The 18526-nt window shown below is 41.5% G+C and overlaps 1 protein-coding gene across 1 annotated transcript in view; it reads right to left on the reverse strand.

Moving 5' to 3' along the window:
• LOC119017466 (CMP-N-acetylneuraminate-beta-galactosamide-alpha-2,3-sialyltransferase 1-like) overlaps positions 1–18526 on the reverse strand; it is a 73183-nt gene that overhangs the window by 18617 nt on the left and 36040 nt on the right. Inside the window, exons 2-3 of the mRNA XM_037094203.1 lie at positions 10795–11479; positions 7587–7780 (exon numbers count right to left, since the gene is read on the reverse strand). Coding sequence (XP_036950098.1) covers positions 7587–7780; positions 10795–11085 — 485 coding nt within the window. The 5' untranslated portion in view covers positions 11086–11479. The remainder of the gene's footprint in view (positions 1–7586; positions 7781–10794; positions 11480–18526) is intronic.

The raw sequence follows: 18526 nt of genomic DNA on the forward strand, positions 1-18526 counted from the left end.
AATACCTCATTCAGATTAATAGCATTGGGTGGCTGATGAGGGTGGAAACACTTGAAAAACTGCATATACATGCTGAATATGTTCACGCCCCACCACCTTCACACACAGTGGCTCACAAGCTACGTGTGCCTCTCTTGTCACAGGTTGTGTATCTAGGCAACCCTTGGCACAATTAGTCATGTACTCAGAGAAACCTATGGCGAGAGCTGTTCATTGCAGTTGCTGTGGTGTCAAAAAAAAAAGAAAAACGTCAGTGTTAACAGTGTGCACGTTTAGTGCAGCCGGTCCTCATCATCAGGAAAAAAAAATGACTGTATAGGTCGACTGTGATAACAGCTCATCGCGATCTGTAGTGACGTTTAATTTAAGGCAGCAGAGGAGGGTAGATGAGGTAACACAAGACGTAACATCAGTACTTTGGTAACTGAATTTCCTAAAATATCGTAGTTATCTTTCCTAAACCCTCACAGAACAGTTTCAGAGCATAAGCTTAACCAAGCGGCTTTTGTCATGGTTTACGTTTTTGGGTTAGTTATTGTCTCCTGTTTAATCTCATAAGGTTCATGCTCATGTGTCATGTTGTGCCACTTCTGCACCCTTTGTCTTGTTTTCCCTCCCTGTGATTGTCCTGATCAGTTTCGACCAGTCTCTAATCTATCCTCCTGTGTTTTTGGTCTTTTGTGTTTTCTTCTGTTTTCCCTGCTCACCTGTGTTCAATTAGTTATTACTCCCTGTGTATTCAAGCGCTTGTCTTCCCCCCTCTCTGGCTGTTATGTTTTGCCCACTTCAGACCAGTGTTCCTTCTGTTCCCAGTACTTCCTTTGTCTGTACTTTGTTTTTGTATTTTCTTTTTACCTCCTCAGTTCTCTGACTCTGACTGACCCTGTCTGCCTCGTGTGTTTTTGCTGCCTGCCTTTTTGTTTCTTGCTGTTTTGGACTTCGGACTTGTCAATTACAGCTCACGTTATTCATTTATGAGCCTTTAGTTCCTCACCCAGCCCGCCGGCCTGTCTGCATTCGGGTCCTTGACCTTTTGCCAAACTCTGACAGTTTTTCTTGTCTGCACCTAACCAAATGGGACCGTACAACTAAGGTCATGTACGCTGCAACGGTCATGTTGTTTTGGAAATGGTTTTATGTCGTCTTGTGCATGTACTTCAATGACTAATAGGTATCCAAATAAGAGTTGGAAGAGTAGACCCTGTGCAGTTTCATCAAAAGGCTAATGTTTAGCTCTTTACCAAACTGCCAAGTGAGATGGCTGGCAACAATGAACGTCCTTTCCTGACTGATTCTGAGCAACCCGCACCGTGCCGTACCTCACACAGCTCGTTAAAGAAGCCCTCTTTAGCAATTCGGAGACGCACAACAATCGCTCTCTCACTTTGCAAGGCTATATCACATTCATTCAGCGTTCACTTGATGAGTGCATCGATAGTCATGCAAGCACACAGCTTTTGCTACCATTTTTTGGTGCTCTCAGCGTTGCTTTCATCTCCAAAGTGTCTTTTAGTGCTCACTTGTAGCTTTGTAGCTGTATCCTCTGTGAAAGAATGGATCGTCAAAGCTATAAAAGCTATTTGGCCCAGTTTAATGAAACTCCCTTTTAATAAATAGTTCATTTTCTTTTTTTTTTTTTTTTAAATCTTGTGCTTGTTAGAAATCAAACAGGCTAATCAGACAGCATTAAATAATGCAGCAGTTTCAGCTGCCATTCATGTTCGGGTTTGTCTAATTCTTGTTTCACTCTGTGTGGTGTAAATTATTGCGCACATTAAATTGCCCTCGCTTCCTCGACCCATCACCAGGTAGAGGAAATAAAAACACACAGCAAGAAGTGATCTTCGCTACAACACCGATACGTTCTCATCTCTCTAATTACAATGTTAGGTGGGTGAGCAGTTATGCCAAGCTTTGTTTTGACGCAACAGATTTGAAGGAACGGAAATAAATGTCACCTGAAAATGATCTGCATTTGAAATAGGCAGTGATTGGAATTTGTGTCACAAGATGGGACTTATGATGGATGCTCTCAAGTCGGTGTCGGTAGCACAAGTGGCAATCAAGCCACTGAACGCCATTGTTCTTTGTGTCACAATAACAAATACATGAGCAAAGCGCAGGGGCTGATTGCAGAGTGGCTTGTGAACACAGTGAAGTGCGATCCAAATTGAAATTCTAATGGTGGTGGATCTTCGAAAACACTATTTCCATTCTGATAAAATAATAATAATAATAATACTAATAATAATGCAAAAACAAGCTTCGATACTTGAGCTGTTTTCAAGCTTTGGGGCACTGATTACAAACACAAAGTGCAGCTTTTCCGTCCTTACGCAGAGGTTGTTGGTGTTAAGAGGCACTTTTACGTAACGTTCCGGGTCATTCGCGGTGAGCCCTCAGGAACATATCGTTATGGTAATAACACTGACAGAGGAATGGAGAAATTAATTTTCTGAATCTCGTGAACAGGTTTTTGAAGGACATCATTACTAGTTGCTTGGCAAACTCAGATGACAGCTGACGCTGGAAAGCCTCTGCGTGCTAGTGGTGTGAAAATCCCGGTTTTGAAGCCAATTTCGAGCAGGATATAGGAGTCACAAATGCAACGTGCCCACTGATTGCATCTGCTGGCTTTAAGATCCATCTTAATGAAGTTATTTGCAAGGGCTTACATCATGGTGTAGAATGTAAGCCTGACTGATCCTCAATTCAGCTGAGTAAATATGAATGATGAGACAATCACACATCCAGGACAGCCTACTTCTTTTTCAGATTTAAAATATGCTGGTGTGCCCATAGAGCATTAAGAGGTACAGAGGGAATGTGATTGCATATGATCAAATATTCTGTGTTCAAGAGAGATGTGAATGATAAAGCCAAAAAAAAAAAAAAAATCGAATGTGAGTCTGGATTTGGAGAAACCTACAGCACATAAAAATGTACTCTGTAAAAAACTTGTGCCCTCAAGCATGTTTCCCAAGTTTTGTGAAATCTGTATTCCACGCGTTAGTGTTAAACCGTTGTCCTGGTGTAGCTATGGTGACCTTTTGGCTCAGCACCAAGGCTGCCAACCAAGCATGACTCTCTGCTCAGGCTAGAATAAATAAAAAGAAAACAGTATATTACCAGAGCATGCTTCTGCAGAAAACTATTCCGCTTATGGTATTAACTCTTGTCTTTTTGCTGTTCCTGGCATCCGTTAATTGAATTGGGTAGACAATGCCATGCTGTTGTCACAGCAGGAGCTGGCAAAGATGATAAGTGCAGTCATGTGGCTTTCTACAGAGGCAACATGTCACAGCAGGATGACAGAGCCATGCTGTGATAAATTAAGAGCCATGCAACAATACTGCGTGACATTTGCTTTAGGATATTTAAGCAGTGCTCTGGTTACTGTCTTGAAAGGGTCTTCGCATCAGCCGCATCATCGCGAAGCACCATTTGCCATCAATCTTAACAGTGTCAATGTCACTCCGCTCCCGGGTGACAAAATAGACTGAGTTTCTCAACGAAATCCAGCTGTTTTTTCCCCAAAACTGCCAGATTGAATAAAGTTACTCACTCATTGCCAACCACACATTCCCACGGCAGTGAGCTCTTTAGCATGGCATGATCACTGAGAAGCTTGATCCACTTATTGTAGCTCGAAGAAGCTGATTTAACCTTTATGTACGAATATACCTTAATTCTAGTGCTGGAAGTGTGTTGCCGGCAAAACCGCCTTCTCACAAGTGCACGTTAGCGCCAACTAAAAGCAGCAGTCACACATAGATACATTCACACACTGGTGGCAGAAGCCGTCCTGCAAGATACTATCGGCTCATAACCACTCACATGTAATCGATCCCACGCCAACTGAACAGCAATCAGGAGAAATTAGAGGTTCAGTATCTTGCCAAAGGACACTTCAATATGCAGCTGGAGCTGGGGATCAAGCCACCAACCTTCCAATTAATGGACGACTAATCTCTCCCCTGAGCCACAAATATACAGACCACCCAATTAATCCTGCACTCCTTCCAAGCCATATTAAACACAAAAGATTCCACTGAAAGTAACACTGGTGTTATTATAACAGCACTCGAAAACCAAAAGTGGAAAAAAATCCCTTCATCCAGATCCGCAGAAAGTAAATCTGGTCTGTTTTGGGCTGAGAGCCACCCTCTATACAAGTTTCATGGAAATGTGTTCAATAGTTTTTTGTGTAATCCTGCTAACAAACCACTGATCAGATTACAGCTCCAGGAAATTATTGTTGGAGTGGTGCGTCTGTTTACGTAACGGCTGATGTGTCTCTGTAAAGGTTCGGTCCAGGTCACACAAACGAGGGAATTCATTTGTGGAGTTGCAGGCGAGCACAGTCGCTCACTTTGTTGTTTGTCGCTCTACATTATATTCACGAATCAAATCTAATCTGCCTCTTCTGTAGGCTTCACGTTATAGCAACACACAGTTTTAGTTTTGTAACTCCGCTCGCCTCTGAGTTGCACTTTCCATTGCACATAATTGATCGTGGTGTGAGACAAGCATCTACCAGGCCAGCTCTGCTTGTTGTTCGGTCCAAATTGTCCCCCCTTATCTTCTCTATGTGTCCGAGTTACTGGAGTAAGTGCGATTTCACTATCTCTGTGTCTTCAACTCCATAAAGATAGCTGTATTTTCACATTTACTAGATAAAAGTATCGACTTTGTGTCTTAAATGTGCTTTTTATCTGCAGTCACATACCAACTGGAAATGGGTATGGAGTGTACTTTTAAGTTTCCCAAAGATAAGATGTCCAAAAACTGTGCTCCTGGCAAGCCCATGCATGGGCCTATCAATTAGCATGTCTGAGAGGAACTAAAACAGAATTCAAATCGAATTTGAATAAATATGACGTCTTATTAGTTCTTCAAACAACACGTCCTTAAATAATTCATTATTCCACATCCACAGAGCTCATTTTTGTCCGTCAGAGGCGGAAGCAAAGTCTCTTTTCATGACTCAAATCTATTTTACCACTTCAATCTGTTGAGTAAACAAGAGGCTTTAGCCGATAGGCCAATGCTGCTCAATATTCATAATAGTCTATAAAGGAGGCTTTAGAAAATCTGGGAGAATTCAGCGTGGATACTTGAAAGGCGTGGGTTTTTCTGTTCCTGTTCACACTCACTGGACTGTCTGTCCGTATCATTTCCGAGCTGATATCCCATCAATGGTGTGAAACATTTAGTTCTGAAATTAGCGTTATCTGCTGTTGCTCAGGATAAGTATCTTCTACATCATCCCACCGCCTCCTGAAGGCAGTCGTTTCTGTGCAGAAACAATCTGAGGATACTGATTGAATTTTTATCTCCAGTAGATAGTGTGATCTGAGATTGCAAGACTATTTAAAATTGTAATATAATAATCAAAGAACAATGGAGGGAATGCCACTCCGCTGTTCATGGATTTGCATATTCTCCCCCTGCAGCCCTTAAACAACCAAACCTGCAAAAAAGGCAGCCAGCGCTCAAATCTGATTCATGCAGCCCAGAGACACGGCACGAACATTGAACTGTCTGAGTGAAAATGTTTGTTTACCCTTTGACGCACAAATTAGCTTAATTTTATCATAAAGCCAACAGTTTTGCAGCAGAGCGCACACCCGCACCCCCTCCAAGGAAAATGTCCTTGTCGTTGTTTTCCATCTCATTCGATTCATTCTCTGCAGAGCTGCAATCGGTGTGACAGATTACAAGGAGCGGCAACTCCTCTCTTGTTTCCTGCCACCCCAGGACACGGGAAATAACATTTGAATACTCAAACGCTATTGTTTTTATCTGCTGCTTTGTTAAGATAATTTTTTTTCCCCCGAATGTTTATTGAATGCTCAACAAGGATCCGTGATGGGGGAGCTGAAACCTGCTACCAAACTGCTCTGAGCCGAGTGCAGGCTGGGACATGGCGGAAAATAACGGGAGTGAGACGGGTGCACAGTGAAACAAAGTGTTTTCTCTCCGCTGTATTAACTGATAAAACAAAACAAAACAAAATATCGTCATATCATATGACGGATATGTTGCAGCTGATTCGTTTTTAAAACTGATCAGTGCAACAGGAAATGGATAAAATAAAAGCACACTCACCCTAACCTTACGATCAAGTTAAACAACTGGGAGTTATACGCTTAGGATAGAAACTCCTGTGCATTAAAGGTTTAAATCAGTGGTTGTCTAACCTTTGATGCCCAAGGCACACCAAAAGAGCCAACATTTCAAGCACACCTGTTTTCATACCAGTTCAAAGTAACCTCTATACTGTGCTATCTAATCACTCTGTACATGTTTATTCTGGGCTCCCTGCGGGGTTTTTAAAGGAAGATACATTGCTTCTGTATCAGGAGATGTATGTGTACAAAGGGCTGATATAGTTAATTAAAAGCACATTCATTACTTGTCATATACTGACAATATTAAGCTTGGCTTGTAACAAAATCCCACCGCACATCTGGACTTCCCAGTGCGCCAGTGCACATCAGCATGGAAGAGCTGATTTAATAAACAGAGTTAAAAAGTCACCTTTTTAAATGGAAACTTTTGCTGGTTTCCACAGATTTCAAGTTTGATGGTAAAGTGACTACCACTGTGTTTTTGGACTGTTGATCAAATAGAAGAAGCACTTTGAACTACTTCAGGTAGTGCTATATACATCTGACATCCAACTGACCTTATGATTAATGTGAAAAATGTCAAATAAATCAGCAGATTACTGAAATATAATCTCATAATAATATAAATAAGCATTGCATGCATCTGTGGTTCATCACTCATTTGGTGTTATTTTTGTAGATGTGATCATCAATGCTACTGTTAATATAGCAGTGCCGACAAACTTAATGCATGAGTCCTATGAATGAGGCTTGAAAGCAGATTTAAAACCCTCAGGTCAACTAAATTTATTTGGAAAGGCTGGTGGTAGAAAAATGACGGTGTTGTAATCATGAATTAGTGTTTACAGACTGACTTGAAGTTCAGACTCTGACCTACTGTACTGTAGTCGCTGTACTTGTATGCATACAAAGTTTCCTTCTCCACGCTGAAGGAAATAATTCTACATAATTTTCAGTGGTACTTTAACATTTGTTTTTTTTTTTTTTTTACCTCAAAAATGTTGAATGATGACATATTAATCATTATTTTAACAATGACAATGAGTAGCCTTTAACAGCTCCAGCGCACAGAAAAAAAAAAAAAGCAAATGGCATGACTCGATGGTGCAGCCCTGAATAAGGAACTAATATTGACATTCACTGCAAACAATGCGGTACAGATAATCATGTTAAATTGCCGGCTTGTTCACAGCCTGTCTGATCATCATCCCCGTGCCCTGTCTAGTGTTGACACTGTATTTATAAGATCTCAGCATGTACTCTTGCAGGGAAAGTGTCATCATAACTAACTGAAGTTTAGCAACAAAAATAAAATGCTTTAAACTAAAACAACAGCAAAAACAGTAGGAGACCACTGTCAAGAAAAAAAAAATGAATAAATGTCAAAGCAAATGTCAAAACTGTGTATCTGTTATTCTCAAAATAACATCCCAGATTGAAGTGCTAACTGACCTTATGATGAAGTCACTGGAGTCGATGAGACCGCCGTACTGGGAGCCCTTCAGGTTGCCAGAGTTCCCCACCACGGCGCAGGTCCTGCAGCGCTCGGGGCTGGCGTCCATGTAGAGCACCTCATCAGGGATGACTTGGAACAGCTCCTCCACCACTCCACTGAAATTGGCCGGCTGCCTCTCTGACTGCAACCACTGGTGACACAGCAGAGACAGGCCTCAGAGAGAGAGAGAGAGAGAGAGCCACGGCTCCGGGGCCACTTTAAGTAGAAGTGATTGAACAAGGGCAGCGGAGCTCGAGACACCGAGCACATTTCTGAAATAACCTCAGGGGCAGCTTAGCTGCGTCTACGGGGGCTCTTTTGGCTTGGCCTTCTTCTGGTGGCTTTGAACTCGGAGAGACAGCAAATAAATGCAGGAATGTGTGTGCACTGTATGCTGTTACATATTGTACTGTGGCTTCTGGAGACAGAATGTTCCCCAACAATATCTCATGACTTTTAATGCTGATTTTGGCGACTCATGGTCCAGATATTATCATGGAGGCATTTCCACTTTGACAGTATAAGTCTAAGGAAACCATTTAAGAAATGTTAGTTTTATCTGGCACTGAATATACGCTATTATTCACTGAAACATGGCTTTTTATCAACAGACTATATAAACTGTAAAAAAAAAACAAAACCCAGATTGCACATGCACATTTCTGTCTAATTAGAAACTCAACGCATTTCGTTGTGTAACACGTACGCCTTGACGTGAAAGAGCCCGGGTACACCTGAAAGGTCGTGCCCTTGCCTTGCAGCAGCGCGGCCCGAACCATCTGGCCGGGCTACTGTTGATATGTGACACTTTCCTCATCAAGCTCCCTGTGAGAAGCATTTCCTGGAACAAGTAGTGACAGGAGGCAACCTTGCAGTAATTTTTCTATTCTTGCCTCTAATTGGACACGGTGTGAGGTGAATGCGGGAAAACCAAAGGCACTGGGATGCCTTCCAGACAAAGGTAGGATAACTGTTTGACATACGTTTTGTGAAACAGGCTTTTTTCTACATCAGAGGGCAGTAGTACGCTTATAATGGGGAACACAGAAAGTACAGTATATATTGGTTGGATATAATTCAATTAAAGCTAGTATGTGATTAATAACATAGCTAACGTGAACTCTTTTTGTTATCCCTGTGGGCTGCTGCCAAAAATCAGGCGACATTACATCTATTAAAGTAGTTCCAGTGGAGCTCAAATGGAGTTTGATAGGGGGAAAGGTGTTTGCTGCACTAACAGTAAAAAAAAAAAAAAAGAAAAAAAAAGAAAAACAGGCTTTCGTGTCAGTCACTCCGAATCCAAAGGTTTTTCCCCTCGGGCAGCCATTTAACAGTGACACTGAGCAATCATACAGGTGACAAAATCCATCATGGAAGGGGCACAGATGACAATTCCTGCACTGACTGCTGTGTCAGGTAGTAAAAGCTAGACCAAATTAGTCAGCCACTTGATATCGGTCAGATACACATTCACAGTTTCTCAGCAGCTTGCAAAGGAAAGGTTGAAAATGCATTAACATATTAGGTGTAATTGGAAAGGGAAGTTTTCATTAAGCAAGACCGGTATAAATATATACTGTGCAAGTCGCTACATGTAAGAATTGCCCACCCATCAACTTCACACTCAAACAATTTGTGGCCTATCAGCACACAGCGGCGGTGTCCATCCTTAATGTAAAGAACAAGGAAATGCACAGTCCTTCCCATAGAGTAGATCTTTCTCTCTCTCAACAAACTGCCCTACCTAACAAACATATTAACACTGACTGAGGACTGAGATGAATTTTTTGTAGGCTATTTTATTTAGTTTCACACACACCATATGTTGATTTATTTAACACTGAGTTAAATGAGGATAATGAGTATAAGTAGTTGCTAAAGCTACTTTTTTTAGCAGTAGTTTTACAAACTACTGCCGGGCTGATCTACGTGTAGTTTTACAAGTTATGCTTGCAAAGTAGTTTCCCCAACACTGCCCATCCCATAATGCAACACAACACCATCTTGTTAACCTTTCCTGACAAGTAAAAGCCCAGCTCTTTTAACTCCGCACCCCAAGTTTGTAACACAGGTGTATCAAATTTGAATGCTGATGACATCTGGGTTGAGATTTAACTGAGCTCCTCCAGAGCTGCAGAATACTGAGTAGGACTAAACTGATCACGATTTGTAAAATTGGTGGAGAGCTACAATGCAATGCTCCGTAAACATACACTTCTAAGAGACATAACAGGACCCTATAACTACGTGCCGGTCTTTGTTTAATGAACTCTAGCGATAGCATGTGTGAGGCTTAGCTCAACAGCTCAGTACATCGATAACACCATCAGCCTTGTATAGCCGAGTATACCATTAAAAGAATGATGAAACGGACGAATCAACATTTTGGTTAAGATTTGCGTTCCTGCTGAGACCGAGGAGCAGATTGATACCACGGAGGGGTACTGAGCTTCTCATCTAACTCCCACGCAGGAAAGCAAACATACATTCCAAGTCAAATCAAAAGAAGACATGGCCACATGGTGTAGCTTATCAAACATATAAAGCTTAACACAATGTCAAAGTCAAGTCATATGAAACCCACAAGGGACTGCAACATGTTCCTGCATTTACTTTAGGCATTACAGGAAATGCTGGTGAGGCAAGTAGAGAGAAGAACAGCAAACCAAAGCAGACCACTTTACGAAAACGCCGATTTGAATTGAGGGAACAGTTGGAAGTTGCTGTAGTCAAAGCGCAGTAATGAACTGAAGTGTCATGTTTGCATAATGCGATTCTGGGACAGAGCACGCCTCGTGACATCACCTATGCAATCAAGATATGATTGTAAATGGAGATTTACGATGGTGGGAACGAGCTGCAATTTCCATATCCACCATCTCCCTTGTTAAATGTGAACAAATTGTGCGTGGGAGTTCGCTTCACAACTTGATCCTGGTGACGATCCCATGGATTTGAAACAATCAATGTGGCAGCAACAAACACTTCTTGGGAGCACTGCAGCAGCAGTGTGTGATCTGTGTTCTTTATTCATGATCTTTCTTTTCAGCACCGCATCTGCTTTCAGAGGGCGATTGTGGAATAAAAAAAAAAAAAAAACTTTCTCCTTCCAATCCTCTGTGACACACGATCACAAATCCCCTAAACCCATCCCATGAATCTTACCTGCCACCATTTAAAGGTTTCCTCAGAGAGGACACTGTTCTCCCTGGTCATCAGAGGGTGGATGGACTGATTGAAGCGCTCAGCAAACCAGGGGTCGTCCTCCAGCTCCGTCATGCACTGCCGACAGGCGCACATCCCTTTGGAGAAGAAGTTGTCCGAGAGGCGAAAGGCGTACTTGAAGAAGTAGAGCGAGGGGTCCCGGAAAGTGTAACTGAACAGGAACGTTGTAAATGTGATGACACAAAACAGCAGAGCAAAAGTCCTGATTTTCCTTCGCTTGGGTAGAGACATGTCGCCGCAGTCACAATCAGTTGGCTGGGAACTTTGGGAGTGCAACGGACAAAAATAGTATCATGATAAATCTAGAGTCCCAGAGGTGTGGGAAAGAAGCAACCTTGTTGACCACATGGTGCAAGAGGCTCAAATACATCACTGCTGTGGAAAGAGCATATGCTGTTGTTCTTATTTTTCAGTCAGCGCAGGATTGGGTTTTTGATTGTCCTCGATGTAATCCATCAACGTGGTTTGTTTGCGGATTCATCTAAACCAGGGGACGTTAAATCCACTGTGAGTCCGTCAGCCTGATGGCTCCTGGTTAATCAGGTTCAGTCAGTTTTACTGACTACAGAGATGTTGACTCTGTGAGGTCAGTGACTGATGTGTCATCCATTCTTTAATGATCCACCTGGGGGGCAGATAAAAAGGACATTTTTGTGACACATTCTGGGGAAAAACAAAACAAAAAACACAGAGCTCCTCTAATGCTGTTTGACTTTAAATACACAAGGGAATGTAAAATATGCATAATACTGTATTCTTTTAATTTCACAGTACTAATAGTTCTAAGATTAAGCAGTTTGAGTCTCTGAAGCATTGCACTACTATTTTCAGTGCCTGTGAAAAGTGTTGCATTTAAAGTGTTTTTTGTTTATGGCTCTGTTTACGCTGCCAAATAACACAGGATGTGTTGCAGTCTCTTAGCTCTTAAAAAGACCATCAACGACGAAAAGTGCCTTGATTGATTGCGAAAATGATTACAGTTCTCCTGGAACAAACAGGCGACAACCTTAATCACCCTCCCGTCCCACTGTAAGGAATATGTCAATAACTGGACCCAGCCTTTGTTAACTGAGATAAAATGAAAAGTCCAAATGCACGAAGCATTGATCACCCGGGATCATACCAAAATCAGTCATTGATCCAGAGGCATAGTCACAAATGTTCAAGAGAGGCAGTCATTTAGCTATTTCTTACTCATTCTGGGCTATATACTGTATGTAGCACATGTTATTTATGGAGTTTGTAACCTGTAAGCTAAATGTAATGAATAAAGGAGCTCAAATAAGCTATGTAAATGGATACTTAGTTAAGAATAGTATGACTACCTTACTAAAATAGTAACGGATACACTGTTGAGATAAATGGTTAATTTCCTGCAATACATAACAGCCCTCATCAGAGAAACAACCATACAGGTCGACACTGATAGCAGTTTATTACTATAAGCTGTTATTACATCAGCAAAGGAGGAAGTCAGGTGTTGTGTTATAGAGAGTGACCGAGTCCTCATGAAGAGGGGGTTGAGGTGGACGGATGAGTCAACGCAGGACTTTCACTCAGGAGACGTATGAAATTGGGTTGCATTATTAATGTGATGGTCACTGTTAGTTCCCCCCGGGTGAAGTAAATATTAGCACTGACTCATCATTTGAACCCAAACCTTGGTCTATGCCTTATTCTAACCAAGCTGTTGGTTCCTCAACCTACCTAGATTATTTTCTCACCCACATTTAACCAGATTGTCGTGTTGCCTGAATTACACAAGTTGAGAATCAGACTTGACAATCAGCTATCTTACAAATTGGATCCTTTAAGGAATAAAAAGTCAACAACATCTAACAACGACAGTGTACGGGGCCACAAACTGTGGTTGCTGATGTACATTTCCCAAACAAGATCCCTTCATCAAGGTCATCTTAATAATTATTTGGCCTTTAACCATCTTTATACCTTATCGCCTGACTATCTTGAGGCCTTTTGTTAGAAAACGCCTCACAAAACCGCCTAAACCAAAAGTTAACAGTGTGTTATTTTAACTTACTTCAACATTAGTGTAATTTATGTACGTTACGTACATTCTTCAGTTAAGACACATAGATACCATGCTTAATTTGACCCAAACCAAATCTTTTCCCTAAACCTAACCAAGTTGCGACGAAACTGGCAGTCAAGGGTGTGAAGTAATGGATACTGCAAATAGTATGATTTAGCTCAGTGAAACATCCAGATTCTAGATTCTAAAACATATTCTGAGAATAAACACTTTTATATAATTAGTGAATTTAAAAAAAAACATACACACACACACACACACACACACACACACACACACACACACACACACAAAACATTTGGAACATGACAGGTGCTCTGTCTGTGAGATAGGGCTGTGGGAATACATCTGACAAAAAAAAAGTCTTGGGACCCACGGGTACCAACCGTGTGCAAGCTACTATAGAGTATCCTACACAGTTTGTCAGAAAGCTGCCAGTGACAAAATTCCCAGATTAAAATAGAGAAGGGGAAGGTTTTTTTCAGACCCAGGCTTTTCATGACTGACAAAGCAGGCAGACCTCCTGGGGTTTCATTTTCAACATGAAAAGGCCACCTCTGCTTTAAACAGGGCCGAGGGTTTCATTCTGATGTGCAGCTGTGTTAAGGATTCCAGAAATACTTCTATATTTAGCGAACAGCAGATCCACGCTGGAGATTATCCGCCATCATCCCTACCCAGGGCGAGAGATACATTGAAAGAAAAAAAATAAATAAAAAAATGAAGCCATGAAAACATGCCACCTGCCCTTTGCTCTGAACAATTCCTGAGTGAGCCCTCCATATAGAAGATTTGTTGGGGAACTCCATTATGGCGAGAGAAAAGGCTTCGGGTCTTTCCTGATTAGAAATTGATCAGGTCATTCAAATTCCACCCTGGAGGGAAGCAAAGAGGATTGGGTTTAAGACTGGCTGGGAAAAGACTACGCGGCGACGCAGCTCGCCTGTTGATTTCATTCTCACTATCAGAGCAGGAAAAAACAAACTGTACAGCCGTTTATCAGCAGCACTGACACAGGCCAGCGCACAGGAACGGCTTACAAGTGATCCTGCTGCTATTCGGAGCTCCGCAAGTCACGGCAGACTGCAAATTTGCATACAGCCCAAGGTTGGTTATTGTCTAAGGCAGCGAGTTTGACAAGGATACCTGGGGACACTTATAATGGACACTTCAATGAAGTATAAAACAGGCTGTTGACTCCACTCAGTTTGAAGCCCCTTGGCATCAAGGGTCCAAGTAGATGCGAGAGCGCACAGAGTGCATTCTCAAACAGGTGGCGACGCCCCACTTTTGACAACGCATCGGCCATCATCTCGCTCCCCTGACCTTGTCCGATTGAAGGCTGGCAACCCCGCGCTGATCAAAGTTCGCTAAGCTGAGACAGCAAAGCGTCTGTTCACACTTCAGAGGGGCGGGAGGGAGGAAAGGGAGAGAAAAAAGAGAGGGGGTGGAAAGCAGAAGCAGCAGCAGCAGCAGCGTGTGAGCTGTGATTTTCACCCTAATCTTCAGTTTTGAGAAGTCATCAACTTTGCAGGGTGTAGTTACAGTAAAGTGTTTCGAGTTTGTGTCGTGTGGAAATTGTTTTTTCCGCCCCGGCTTACCTCGGCTGCTCCTGAGCAATTTGAGAAATCAGAATTCTGCAGTGTTGAAGACGCCTATGCTTTATATACTTGAGAGAGAGGCATTTCTGCTGAGCTCAGATGGTGTGTTTGCTGCAGCCGAACAGAGCCTCTCAGCGGGAGTCGACTCTGGGAAAACAGCCTCGACTCTCACAGGCGAGCGTGTCGTCACATAAAACGGCGACGGCAATTCAACACGCCAGTCGTGTCTGAAAAAAGGCTTCCAAGAACCTTGCTCGTCAGCTGAAACTCTGCGACGTGCTGGAAGTTACTTTGTTTTAGCGGATGACGTGTCTAGACTAATGTTAGCTATTTTCCGTTAACATGGCGCACAGAGGCACCGAGACGAGGCACACGAGAAGCGTGCAGCAAGGCACATCCTTTGAATTGTCAAGGAAAATCCGACTCCAGTCCTTCACAGAGAAATCCACCGTCCATTAAACAACCCAAACAAATCATTCACAAGCTTGTGTAGGTAACCGAGAGAGACGGGGAAGGTCGCATTTTTCACGTGGCCAATAAAAAAGTGATTAATACATATCAGTAATCAGAGCGCAGATTCAGGTTCAGTCTTACCGCGAACTCTGTCGGCTTACTTGTACATTTTTTTTGTTTTTTGAATATTTTTTTGGGCCTTTTATCAGCTTTATTGATAGAACAGCTGAAGCTATGATAGCCTGAGCTAAACATTAGTACATTTATGTGATAAACAGATTCCATTGTGCTTGGCCTTTTGGTCTTTTGTTTATCACCCGAAAGTTCTATCATCACATCCAGCGAGAGGACCTTGCACCAGCACCCGCATAGAAACATTCTTGAAAGTTTATTTGAGCCGAGCATTGATTGAAAACAGAGTCTGGGCTGTATTGTTCCTTGATGTCTGCTGCCAAGGTTGATCGTGCAAAAACCTCAGACACTACCCACCTGGACCCATGCTATTACACACATTTCTTGGCCGTTCTCGAACACCACTTTCACTTTAATAGCTGTGTTTTTCCCTTTCTTTTTCCCCCTGCGCGGTGGAAATTGCGTTTGTCAGCCCAATGCAAAACGGCTGTGAAAATGAAAACGAACAAAACTGTAGCGACTCTTGTCATGTTAATGCCACAACAGCCTGTTGCTTTCCTCGCAAACAGCATCTTTGCTCTTCATGTGTTTGGAAGTGTTGCCAATGAATCACATTCAATAGCAGCCACAGTCCACAGCGGACAGAAAACAGCAATCGACCATCATTAATAAATGGACGTGTAAATTTTACGTCATTCAACAATTTTTTGACTGTGGACAAGCAACGGAATGCTTTGTAAACCACATTTAAGTATTATAATGAATGATTACTGTATCTTTATAATAAACAATTGCTAAATAAATAGAAGCGCATGCTATTTTTAACAGTGAAATACTTGTTAAATAAAGTTGACCCTGTCTTCTTTTGCTGGGAGCTTCTGTGTAATCATACTGAACTTCAGCAAAGTGCCTTCATTCAAATACATGGTGACCGTGTGACTTTTTGTGCAGGGTTAACATCAGTCTGCACGTGGCCCCGAAAGAACAAGGCTGCATGAGGAGCGCATGCACAACAGGCATCTCTGTCTGAATGGCAGTAGTTTAACAGACAAACATATTCTCTAGTATGAACAATATTATGGCAAAGTCTGGAATGATAAAAGGGAAACTTGAATCTCTGCTATCATCAGCAGTCAATATCTGAAACTGAGCCCGGTGGGATGAATAAGAAGCGATGTTAAAGGCATCACAGAAGAGCTCCAGAGGGATTTTCTGTGAAATATCCGCTCCATAACTAATAATATCACTCAGAGGAGAGAAAAAAAAAATAAATGAAAAAGCACCAGATTTTTACATTTGATGGCATCACATCTGTGAGCCTTCGTGCTGTACTCTCTGGCTTTGGTGAGGAGTATTTCATTTGCTCAGATATTGACTTTCAGTCAGTGCTTTATTTTTGAAAAAAAAAAAAAAAAGGTTATGCTCGGTTATGTTTCTTGCTTTAGCACATAAAGAGGATTCTACAGGGAGTGAGGGATTGGAGGGTGTGGGCAATGTCTTCTTAAAATATTGAAATAATCTTGCTAACAACTAAAAATATGTTTGCCATAAAAACACCTCACCTCAACTGAGGGCTGAAACAGCATGTGACCCCCTGCTTTCATGAAACCTTTTCAAAATCCAGCGGACAGAGATGTAGAGCGGTCAGATTTAAAATGCGGATGACATTTTGAAGGTGAGAGGTTTCATTTTACACAACAAAGTGTTATTTATATATTTTTTAACTGCCATTTTGTCCTTTGCTGGCCATTGATGTTTACACATCCTGATCTGTGTATGTGACCAGCATCCTCACGCAGGTCATCGGAGGGAACAGACCGCACTTTCTCATCAAAAACACCATTTACTCTTGTTTTAATTAAGGCTGGAGACCACTGCAGGTGCTTATTATTTGTTGAAGGGTAAGGCTAGTGATTTCTTTAAAACATTTGTCTTAATGTCAGCAAATCTCATTAAAGGACCAAAACCACTAAAACTGATTTCACCAACACGTTTTTTGACAAGCAATTCAATGAGTCTAAAGCTGTGCTAGCAGCTAGCGGCTATAATTACACACGGTGGTAATTTGAGCTAAATTCCAAAATCACAATGAACGTGCTAACAAGCAGAGATCAGGCAGGTTTCACTGGGTGACAGGTTTTTTTTTAAATGTGTTATTTTCTTATCATTGGTAGGTAACGCACTAAATGTGTGTTAATCCTCACCTGAAAATAGTCCCCAAAAAGTGCTCTATTTTCACATGTTTTGTAATGTTTGATAAAACAAACTACCATGCCCTGCTCTTTTATGAAATTACTTTAATGTTATAATTAATGCAATATAGTGCCATTATGTATTAGTTATCTTAAAGATGTATGTCTTCAGTAGGGGGATAATGGGCTTAGAGAGCCACAGTCTAAGGAAATAAAGAGACATTGAGACATTCGGACCGGATTATTGTTCCGTGGGGTGATGGGAAATGAAATATTTACTGGTAATTAAAGTACAATTAAAGTAAAATTAAATTAAATGTGACAAAGATGTCTGTCATAGACATAGACACTGGATAAAAATCTAAATTAATAGTTTTCCGCACATCTATAGTGACATTACAAACAGGAACTGCTATTGGGTTATTTGGCTCGCTTTTATAGAGTGCTGTTGTCCCAAAACACTGAAAATCAGTTGGCATTTCTTGCACATCTGGTTCCCTTGTTTCAAAGTCATTTTTTTAAATTTTTTTTTAAATTTTTCAGTTGAATGCCTGATATAAGGTCTGTGGCTTAATATACATGTCACATGTTGTCCCACAATTGAATTATAAAGCGCTATGGTGTTTTAAAAACGCCGGTTGTTAACGATGGTGGCCGTACTCAGAGTCTGACTTTAGAACATGTAGATCATGTAGTAAGATGTTCAGTAGTGGTGACGTTTAAGTCATGCAACCATAAAGTAGTCTGTTTGTACCTTAACACAAAATCACAAAAGTGGTGTTCATCTGTGGAGATTTGTTGATCAAATGTGTAAGTCACATCAACTTGTGTCTGCCACAGAGTTTATTTCAAGCAATGATCCAAAATCCAGTTCAAAAATCCCACAAGGTTCCTGATGAGGGAACCAGGGAGATGCTAAATTCTGGGCTAGCCTACAAAATTACCTCATCCATACAGCACTCTATCTGCACCTGTTTTGTAAAAAAGTGAACATAATATTGATATTGGTTCCTGTATGTGCTGGTGTTACTAATGGTTTTTAGGAAAACATCTCGTGTAACATGGCTACACTTGAACATCAGGAGTTCATCACTGATCTTTTCCATTTCCGTCTTCCCTGCTTCTTTTATGTCCTTGTTGCTGCCCAGGTTTACTGTTATTAACATAACTGCAATGGACCTTTCCTCAGTTGCCCTGGCACAGCAGCTTATTATATTTAATTTTATTATTGTATTATCCAC

This window comes from Acanthopagrus latus, chromosome 3 (genome assembly GCF_904848185.1).
Source record: "Acanthopagrus latus isolate v.2019 chromosome 3, fAcaLat1.1, whole genome shotgun sequence".
In the NCBI taxonomy this organism is placed as follows: domain Eukaryota; kingdom Metazoa; phylum Chordata; class Actinopteri; order Spariformes; family Sparidae; genus Acanthopagrus; species Acanthopagrus latus.